At 33.0% G+C, this 11,346-nt stretch overlaps 1 protein-coding gene across 1 annotated transcript in view; it reads left to right on the forward strand.

The window, feature by feature from the left end:
* Window positions 1-8,266: 8,266 nt before the first annotated feature.
* LOC112015447 (uncharacterized) overlaps window positions 8,267-11,346 on the forward strand; it is an 8,806-nt gene continuing 5,726 nt past the window's right edge. Inside the window, exon 1 of the mRNA XM_024047846.1 lies at window positions 8,267-8,477. Within this exon, the coding sequence (XP_023903614.1) occupies window positions 8,267-8,477 (211 nt within the window). The remainder of the gene's footprint in view (window positions 8,478-11,346) is intronic.

An 11,346-nucleotide genomic window follows, 5' to 3' on the forward strand; every position in this document is an offset into this window, starting at 1 on the left:
AGAAATGCATTATGCATACCAGATTTTCAAGTATGGATGGAAGATTTCCCATCACATATTGTTTCGATTTTACAATTGGATGTAGTTGAATTACAATATTAAAATCCATCAATTTCCTTCTCAAAAAAAATAAATAATAATAATAATAATGATAATGATAAAGAGCAATCATTATGAAACGATAATCATAAGTTAAAATTCTATCACACACGCATAGAGATATATATATATATATATATTATATATTTTAAAAAAAAACCTTAAATATAATAAAAGTAGCTTTCATATAGGGTTTTCTTAATGATTGTTCTGTGGGTAAATGATAAGATCATTTAATACTCACATATATTTATTTTTCATTTTTTATTTTTATATAAGATAGAATTGTTACTCTAGCCTAAACTAAGTGTATATGTGTGTAAAGGTCTCTCCTAAAGACTTGAAACCATAGTCCTTACCCCCACACTCTACAAGCATTTATACCTGTGGAGTGACCACTGCACCAAGATCAATCTGTACAAAATATCAAGAATAACATACACAGGCAATTTATGTATACAATAGAATGATTTAGTTATCTTTTTTTCCCCTAATAAATACTATAGAAGCTCAATCTACAAGGTTCACTTCATAATGATTATTTTTTATTATCAGGTTAAGATACAAATTGTTTTATTAATATCACAAAGTTCAAATTTAGATCTCTTATTTAATAACAAAAGAATTTTCCAATTACCTAATTGAAACCCACAAATTTTTGAGTTATATATGTTTATATTACTCTCTCTCTCTCTCTAACCTTTCTTCATCTTAAGTCAACAAGTCACATGGATACAAAGTCAGCTACTTAGTAGTTTGATTTTTTTATTATCTATTTTTTCCATGCAATTTTTTATTTTACTTAGGAGTTAGGGGAAGTGAATAAGGGAGCGGACTATCTCACCAAAGGAGGCTGCACCTTTTCTGGGACTTTTGCTGTTTTAGACTTTCCTTATCGGAAGAACTTTGTAATATTTTAAATTCGGATGCATCGGGGTTGTATTCCTTAAGGCTTATTGCCAATACTTCGCCTTTTATGACTAGTTTATATTAATGCAGTTAATCCCACCCCCCCCCCCCCCCCCCCCCCCCCAACCAAAAACAAAAAACTTAGGAGTTAGGACTTTGGACTACATGTGAAAGTTCTATCAACATTAATGACCCGTACAAATTAAACTATTGGCAGTAGATCATTTTTTATTTTTCTACATAAAAGGAGACTTTGCCCGCAGTGAGTTTCCCATCCGAACTCACCCATAAAGGAACCGGATGTGCTTTTAAGAAGTCCAGCGACATTAGTTTCCTTCGAATTCTAGACTTCTAATAGTAAGTTGTAAGTATTATCATGCTCCTGTAATAAAAATCAATATAGCATAATAACTGTTACCGTTACTCTTAGATTATTTTTGTTTTCCTAAATCCATAAACCATAAGCTCGATATTTTTATCCTGGTAAGTTACACAATATTTTTATTCAAAATTATTCCTCTTTTTTATGTGTATGTTAAAAATATTTAGTATATTTAAAAAAAAATTAAAAATCGTTCCTCTCTCTCTCTCTCTCTCTCTCTCTCTCTCTCTCTCTCTCTTTAAACTTTTAACTTGCAAGCTGTAAAGCTTCGTTTATAGGAATACATGTGAATATGATATAACAAACATCAAGGTGTATAAGAAAGCATAGAGTACAGAGAATTGAAGAAAGAGAGAAAAGCTAAAAGCTAAAGAGAAATTGGAAATAAGAAAAACTTGTATTCCATCAAATTGAATAAATCTATACATGAAAGTGGCTTTATACAAAAACAGAGTATATAACTAAAACCCAACTTATGCGCAATCTGTTATAGCACGTGCAACAGTTAGTTACAACACATGTGAAAGAATTAGCACATAAATACACTACTAAACTACTTGCAGTTTAATCACAGTAACAAAACAGTAAAACAAGCTACTGTCGTTTAATGCCTAAATGCTTTATTTCAGCTTCTTTCTTATTTTCTTCGTTTCTTTTCTTCCTTGTTGATTTGCTTTCTTCCTTGCTAATCTATACTACTTTGATACTCCCCCTCAAGATGAGAACCAGTATTGTGTATATTCACAATGCTCATCTTGCTAAGTAAAGATTTCAATTGTTGGCCACTAAGAGCCTTTGTTAATCAGTCTACTAACTGTGAATGTGTGGGAGTGAAGAACAGCCTAATGACTTTGTCTTGCACCTTGTCTTTGACCAAATGATAGTCTACCTCTATATGTTTTGTCCTTTTATGAAAAATAGGATTCTCACCAATATATATGGCTGATTGATTGTTATAAAACAGCATTGTAGGCTTTGGATGATCTACTTCCAAATCTTTTAACAAAGCCAATATCCAAGTCATCTCACATACAGCCATTTCCATGGCTCAATACTCTACTTCAGCAGAAGATTTAGAGACTATGGACTGCTTTTCAGACTTCCATGAAACTAGAGAATCACCCAAGAAGACATAATAACCAGTAGTTGATCTTCTAGTGTCAACACAGGATGCCCAATCTGCATCTATGAATGCCTTTAGTTGCAAATCTCATCTAGATGACAACAAAATACCTTATCCAGGACTGCCTTTTATGTATTGTAACACTTTATAGGTTGTATCCAGATGAGGTTTTCTTGACTCAATTTGTGCACTGAGTATGTGATGTCTGGTCTAGTAATAGTGAGGTACAACAACTTGACAACTAGTCTCTTATAAACACCAGGATCAGGTAATAACTCCCCATGATACTTGCTTAATTTTAAGTTCTATTCCATAAGAACTTTGCTAGGCTTGCATCCTGTCATGCCTACATCTTTAAGCACTTCCAAAGCATACTTCCTTTGACATAAGGAAATGCCTTTATCTAATCTAGCCACTTCAAGACCAAGAAAAAATTTCAAGTTTCCAAGATCCTTTAGCTTAAACTCTTGATCCAGGAACACTTTAAGCTCTTCAACAGCATGAACATCATTACTAGCTATAAGAATATCATCAACATAAACCAAAACTGCTATGAATGATTGATTGAACTTCTTGGTAAATAAGGAGTAATTAGACTTGGATTGTTTAAATCCACACTTGAGAATAGTAGATGAAAATTTAGAGTACCACTGCCTTGATGCTTGCTTGAGGCCAAACAAGGATTTATTAAGCTTGCATACTAAATTCTCCCCATTGTTGTGAAGACCGTGTGGCAGCTGCATGTAAACCTCTTTATGAAGCTCACCATAAAGGAAAGCATTGTTTACATCAAGCTGAATCAGGTGCCAACCCCTCACAGCAAATATAGCAAGCAAGTTTTAACAGTAGTCATCTTTGCAATAGGTGAAAAAGTCTCTGTGAAGTCCAAGCCTTCCTGTTGGGTGAAACCCTTAGCTACAAGTCTTGCCTTATATCTCTCCATTATGCCATTAGCCTTATACTTCACTCTATACACCCATTTGCATCCAATGGCCCTTTTACGAGGAGGTAATGGAGCGAAAGACCAGGTCTGGTTAGATTCCAATGTAGCAATCTCAACAGCCATAGCATCCTGCCATTTAGGATCTTGGACAGCCTCTTGATAAGACTTAGGTTCAGAAACAACAGTGATAAGAGAGCAAAAATGTGCATAGGAGGGAGACAGATTAAAAGAACCAAGATAGTGAGATAAGGGATATTTAGTACCTGAGATGCTTGAGGTTGAGCCAGACTTGATGGCATGATTGGAAGGATCAAACTAATCAGTATTAATGTAGCTGCACTTATAGTCTTGCAAATATGGAGGAGGCTTAGAGACCCTAGTAGATTTTCTCAAAGGTGGAGGTGATGAAGTAGAAGGTATAATTGCAAGATCTGTAATACTAGGACCAGAATCTGCATTAGGATTAGGAAGGGGAAAATCACAAGATTGAGAAGAAGGCGCATCAAGTGATGAGGAATTAGACAAAGGACCAGAATTTTGAATGGGAAAATCAGAATTAGAGAGAGACTGAGGGTTGATAGACTCAAGAATTGAATAAAAAATAGGAATAGAGTCAAGGGAAACAGGTTAAGATGTTGGAACCAAAGGAGCAGTAGATGTATCCAAAGAAGGAAAGAGATAAGGAAAAGTAATAGTGAAGTGAGGTGAAGAAGAATAAATAGAGGAAATGAAAGGAAACACTGTTTCATGAAAGGTAACATCTCTAGAAACGAAAATTTTCTTATTGACCAAATTAAGCAACTTGTAACCTTTGACACCAAAAGGATAACCTAGGAAAACACATGGAATAGACCTAGAATCAAACTTAGACCTATTATGAGCTAAAGTGGAAGCAAAACAAAGACAACCAAAGACCTTTAAGTAGATATAAGAGGGTATTTTGTTGTAAAGTTTTTCAAAAGGTGTTTTATTTCCTAGAATGGAAGAAGGCAGTCTGTTGATGATGTATACAGCAATCAAAACACATTCACCCCAAAAGGGAATAGGCACATTAGACTGAAATCGTAATGCTCTAGCAATGCTTAGAATATGTTAATGTTTCCTCTCCACAACTGAGTTCTGTTCCACAACTGAGTTCTGTTGTGGAGTGGCAACACATGAATGCTGATGCAAAATCCCATGATTAGCAAAGAAGTCTTTTAGGAAAAATTCTTGAGCATTATCAGTTCTAATAGCTTTAATATTGGTGTGAAATTGTGTTGAGATCATCTTGTAAAAAGAAATCAATAAAGGCCTAGTATCTGATTTGGATTTCATAAGATAGACCCATGTTGATCTAGTTGCATCATCAACAATTGTAAGAAAATACCTAAAACCATCATGAGTACATTTGGCAAATGGTCCCCAAACATCACAATGAATAAGATCAAAAACATTATTAGACAAATGATTGAAAGAAGGAAAAGGGAGTCTTTTCTGCTTTGCAATGGGACAAAGAGCACAATCTTTATTACTATGTACAATGCTTATATCAGGAAGACAATCACCCAAAGTTTGAAGTTTAGCATCTGATACATGACCTAATCTAAGATACTAGGGATATGACTTTGTGGTGACAGGTACATCTACAACATTATTTACAAAAGAACTAAGAACAGACCCTAGAATGGAAGATACTACTGAAACAGATTTGCAAGAAACTGAAGTTTGCAGTAGATAGAGATTATGATGCAACTTACCCACTCCAATCGTTTTCCAACAAGAAAGGTCTTGTATAAAACACATATTGGACAGAAAAATGAAGCAACATGACAAACATTTGGTTAGCTGACTAATGGATATCAAGTTCAAAGTGAAAGAAAGAACACATAGTACATTTTCAAGAACTAAACTAGATTTTACTTGAATTATTCCTATGTGTGTGACAGCAACCCTTTCACCATTAGGCAATTGAACAAAAGAAGCGATAGAATTAGTAATTTTAGTAAACAATTCAACTGAATGAATAATATGATCTATTGCTCCTGTATCAAGAACCCAAGTATCTTGATTATAAGCCATTTTATTTGAAGGATTAACAGCAAAAATAGAGTGTTGCATGCTTAAGCACATAGAATCTTGCAAGAAATCACCAAAGATACCTAAAAAGGCAAAATTGGCTATGTGAATTGCATCATTGGAACTGCTAGAAGTGGATGCATGAATTCAGCAAAGAAAATAATTGCTGATACTATTCTGAAGTGAAGGAGAAAGGGTTATTCTGATGCACAACTTCATTCTGAGCTTGATCACTATCTATTATGACCTGATTAGCCATAGCAACTTTTCCCCTTTGCTTGTAGCTTGGTGGAAATCCAACAAGCTTATAGCATTTCTCCTCGATGTGCCTAACCTTTCCATAGTAATTGCACACAGGCCTTCCCTTTCCAACATTCTCTTTGAAATTCTTGCCATTGTTGCCTGAAGAAGAAGAACCTTGATTGAAAACTTGGTTCTTGACAACAAGGGCAGTAGATTCAACTGAAGGAGTGGCATTAAAACTTGAAAATCTTTGCCTTTCCTCATGAATTACCAAAGAGAAGGTCTTATCTATGGATGGAATAGGTTCTATCATGAGGATTTGAGTCTTGACTTGGGACAAAAATGCCTTATGCCCTTTTCGGGCAAATTATATAGCATTATTCCCCCCTTCCCAAACTAAATAGGGAAATGCCCCTCTTTTAAAACTCGATTTTTGATAAATCGAGTTAGGCCTTATAGTGGCGTTTTTAAGGAGCCTATAATGACGTTTTAAGGACCTATAGTAACGTTTTTTAACTCGACTTCAATGAAATCGACCTATAATGGCGTTTTTTTACCTATAACTCAATTTCATTGAAGTCGAGTTAAAAAACGTCACTATAAGTTCTTAAAACATCACTATAGGCTCCTTAAAACGCCACTATAGGGCCTAAGAAATTTTTTTTTTTTTTAACTCGATTTTTGAAAAGAGAGACATTTCTCTATTTAGTTTGGAAAATGGTGCATAATGCTATATAATTTGCCCAAAAAGGGCCAAAGCCCATTTTGTCCCTTGACTTGTGAGTAACAGTCATTCAATCCATTAAGAAATTGCATAACTGAATCTTGGTCTTGAAGATGTGCAATCTTCTCATTCACACCACAAGTGCATTTGCCACATGAACACGATGGCAAAGGCCTCAAATTCAACAATTGATCCCAAGAAGCTTGAAGACCAATGAAGAAGCTTGTCACTATAGAATCTCCTTGCATCATAGTGGAAATTTGCTTCTAAAGTTGAGAAATCCTTGGTCCATTTGCTTGTAAAAACCGATTCTTGAATGCATTCCAGACCTCAAAGGTTATGTCTCTATAAATGACACTAGCAGTAATTAAGGTGAAACTGAATTCAATATCCATGATGAGATCCTTGAATTGCATTTTGACCAAGCCTGTTTCTCAAGTGGTGTGATTGCCATTGATGCAGTGATGGAACCATCAACGAATCCAAGCTTACTCTTGGCATCTAAAGCCATCCTCATTGCTCTAGCCAAAGTAGGGTAATTATCCTCAGTAAGAGGTTGACCAACCAAGATCGCACCTGGAGATTCACCATGGTGCAAGAAGAATGAGCTTCGAGGATCTTTCAATGGAGAAAGCTCTCGTGGAGAAGAGGAAGTTGAGCTTGTTTCAGTGTTTGACTCCATTGACAAAGGCTCAAGCTTTGATACCATATAAGAAAGCACAGTGTACAGAGAATTGAAGGAAGAGAGAAAAGCTAAAAGCTAGAGAGAAATTGGAATGAATAGAAACTTGTATTCCATCAAATGGAATGAATCTGTACATGAAAGTGGCCATGGCTTTATACTCTGTTTTTGTATAAATCCATGGCTTTATACAAAAACAGAGTATATAACTAAAACCCAACTTATGCGCAATCTGTTATAGCACGTGCAACAGTTAGTTACAACACGTGTGGAAGAATTAGCACATAAATACACTACTAAACTACTTGCAATTTAATCACAATAACAAAACAGTAAAACAAGCTACTATCTTTTAATGCCTAAATGCCTTATTTCAGCTTCTTTCTTCTTTTCTTTGTTTCTTTTCTTCCTTGCTGATCTGCTTTCTTCCTTGCTGATCTGTACTACTTTGATAAGGTGCTCATTAATTTGTCAGTTTTCCCTACAAATAAATGTGAATGCATGTTGTTGTCATTGAAATTTTCTGTCTGATTTACATAAGACCATGAAGACAAGCACCCTTTAGGTGGGAGATATATGTTGTTTGAAAACAACCTTTGCATTTTGCAGATTATCATTACGCCTGTAAAGTTAAATTATTTCGAAATAGGAATTTTTATTACGTTAAAGGGGATGATACTTATCTTTTGTACTGACTCTTCAATTATTTACCGAATTTTGTATTCACATCCATAATATTTCACAATGTATTAGTTCATTTATTATTCATCTAATTTTTTTTCTTTAAAAAAATTATTTAAAAAAAACAAACAAATAAAAAGGGTTATCAACATGGCTCTCATATAAGACAGAAGGCAAATGTAACAATTGCAAGGAGCTATTCAATTCCACGAATGAGTCATCCATAGTGATTCTTCTGGAGAAGATATCGATCAACAAGGATTGTCTTCCATTCGATCATTTCCTACAACAGCATATTCTCTCTACTTGGCTCATGGAATAAATAACACTATGAATGATAATGATATGTATCAAACTTTAAATCTCGCTAATAGTTCACAAATCACAGACAAGTAGCTGTAGCTGGAGATACTAGTCTTCATATGGCTTTGGAGGTTAAGTCTGATGCAGTTACATCATTAGAGCGACCAATCATTTTTGACATACCCGAAGAAGTTAGCTCAGATGCTTCGACATTACAAGAAGAAATTATGCAGACAGAGGTAGGAGAGGAGCTAAGCTGGCATGTTGCACAAGAAAATCTAAAACAAGATCAGATTTATGAGAGTGGGAGTGAGACTGAGAGTTATTACTGTAAGTGCTCTCTCTTTATCTCTTGTACGCGTACAGTTACACAGACAAAATGACGCACAAATGCGCTTTGGAATATCCTTAGTGAAGAGTTTTATGAAATCAGTTGTTTTATGCGTATTCTAAGTTCCTAACCAACAAAAGCTTCGTTACCAAAAAAGTGATGTTAGAAATATTGCAAGCAATTAAAGTGTTGATATTGACTGCACCCTATCTTAAAAATATTACATAGACTGATATGTTAACATTTAGACAGAACACAAAAAGTAATCAAGGAATATAATTATTATTTTGTTGATGTTATACTAATCACATTCATTACCTATCATTTTGTAAATTTTTTGTAATAAAATATTGCTAGTACTTTTAATATTTTTTGTTGCAAATATATATTTACCTATGAAAAAAAAAAGTAATTTAGCTATTTATTTATTCTAATTTTGAAGTGGTCCAATAACATTTATAATCATCCTAGCTAGTTTGTAAATATTTTGTAATAAAATTAATAATAAATTTAAATAAGCTAATACACTTGATTCATGTGAACAAAAAAAACAAAAAATAAAAAATTACTCCTACCTTCCGAAGACATAAGGAAGTAGTAAAAAAAGATGCTTTATTCCTTGGGTTGATTTTTTTTGTTTTTATATTACTTTTGGAGCAATTACGCTCTCTTTCTTTAAGGTTTGGGTGAATGACACTCTAACCCATACTTAAAGGAAAAAAAAAAATACCCACCTCCCTTTAGATTTGAAGAAATAACAATTCCCCCTTCCTTTAATATTTAACAACAGATTATTCTAAAATTTTAAAATATTCTCTTTCTTAAGTTTAACCATAGTTAATAAAAACATAACTAATAAATTTATAATAAAAAATCAAGTACCAAAAGACTCTTGCAACAACAAATCACTCCACAACTCATTAAAATAAACACACACACATATATATATTGAATATTCTAAAACTTTTTGGAAAATTTTCCTTAACCAAATGGCAAGTTAGTACATAATAATTTAATAGATTTTTGTCAAATCAATGTCAAAGGGGTAAAATGTTTTTTTCCCATCAAATTTAGGGTGGAGTTTCATTCTCCCAAATCTCTAGGGGAGATTGTGTAATTACCCATTTTCTTTTCCATTTCCTTAATTTCAAGTCATTATCTGAGTCATTATTGTGGATGTGGAGGTCCCTTGGCATTCAAAATTTCTATATTAATATTAATAAAAGGGTCATGTTAACAGTGCACTTAAGAAAATTGTTAATAAACTATTTTAAGAAAGTTTTAACATTGCTTTTATAGGAAATATAAAGAGTCGTAAGAACATTAATTACTTTTTTCTTTTTCAATAAAATGTTTTGTAGTAATATATTCTAAGGAAAATATTCCCTCAGTAAAATAATAAATTATTTATAAATTTACTTACTAATCCTCTTGAATTTTGAGCAAATAAAAAAGTACTATCGATTTAGTTGATCATCTCTTAAAATTCAATTGGGCCTTTCTTAAATTTTAGAATTGGTTCGGAAAACTTTAAAAAAATATTGTACAAGAAACTTATAATAATAATAATAAAGCTATTCTAATATGTTTCCAAACACAATAAAGTAGACATTAGTTATGTACAAAGTTTTTAAGCATGTTATAGCATAACATTGAAAAAACAAAATTGCAATATCTGAAATTTGAAAGTTTTGATGTGGTTGTCATTATATAATCGAAGTAGAAAATTATCTGGAAGGATACTGAATAGTTTATTTTCTGAATAATTAGATGATAGATGGTTCTTATGGCACAATGGTCACTTTCTCATAAGTTCTTGTTGCCTAATACTTACTCCCCCTTGTCCAATGGGCTTTTTTTTCATTAACGCATTATCCATGGGCCTCTTGTACACTATTCATGGGAATTATGTGTCAACTCTGCACACACATCCATGGGAATCCCGCACGTCCATGTTCATGGGAACCTTGCGCCACACCGTTGTTTAGCACCATTAATAACATTCATTTGTTGGGCTTTTTTCTCTAGGATTTTTGTGTGTAGGCCGTTTAGCTAGGCTTGCTTTGTCCCCTATGGCTAGGGACAATGAATATCTTGCCACCTTCACCACACACTACCATGGGCTCTAATACAACTTGTTGAGGAGGTAAACTCTCAGGAAAGCTTCCTTAAATAATTAATATAACATATAGAAACATTTTAACTCAAAAGGCCTAAACACAATAGATATGAGCTCAATTATGTTATAATAACCACCTATTCTTCTTATCACTATTCAATGTGAGACTTCATTTATACATATAACCCAGCAATAAATTGGTTATTATTATTTTTTGTTTCTTTATTTTATTGATATGAAATATACTTATTGAAACAATAGAGAATCTTGAGCATAATAATGTGAGTTCAAATCGAATTCTAAATGAATTCATATCAAGGTAGATTATGGTTTATGTTTATATCAGATTTTATTTGACGATTATAGTTGCCTAAAATTGTTTATTTATTTATTTATTTACTAATATTGATTATTTATTTATTATCTATTTTATTATTGTCATTCAATCTTGCCCCCTAAACTTAAATCCTAGCTCCACTGCTAAATAAAAATGACCCTTAAACTTTCATGCAGGGTCAGTAGGAGCTGAGTACCTTGACCCCAATCAAGTTATCCAAAATGGTAAGAATTTTTTTTAAAACTTTTTTTGGCATTCCTTAGTTATTGAATTTTTTTGATGAATTCTTTAGTTATAGAATTATTATTGGATATATATATATATATATATATCTTTTTTCATAGGAATTACTATTATTGATATTGACCATTGATAATCAATAGCTATAATTTTTTTTTTTTTTTTTTTTTTT

The sequence above is a fragment of the Quercus suber genome, unplaced genomic scaffold (genome assembly GCF_002906115.3).
Source record: "Quercus suber isolate HL8 unplaced genomic scaffold, Cork oak 2.0 scaffold_185, whole genome shotgun sequence".
Classification (NCBI taxonomy): Eukaryota; Viridiplantae; Streptophyta; class Magnoliopsida; order Fagales; family Fagaceae; genus Quercus; species Quercus suber.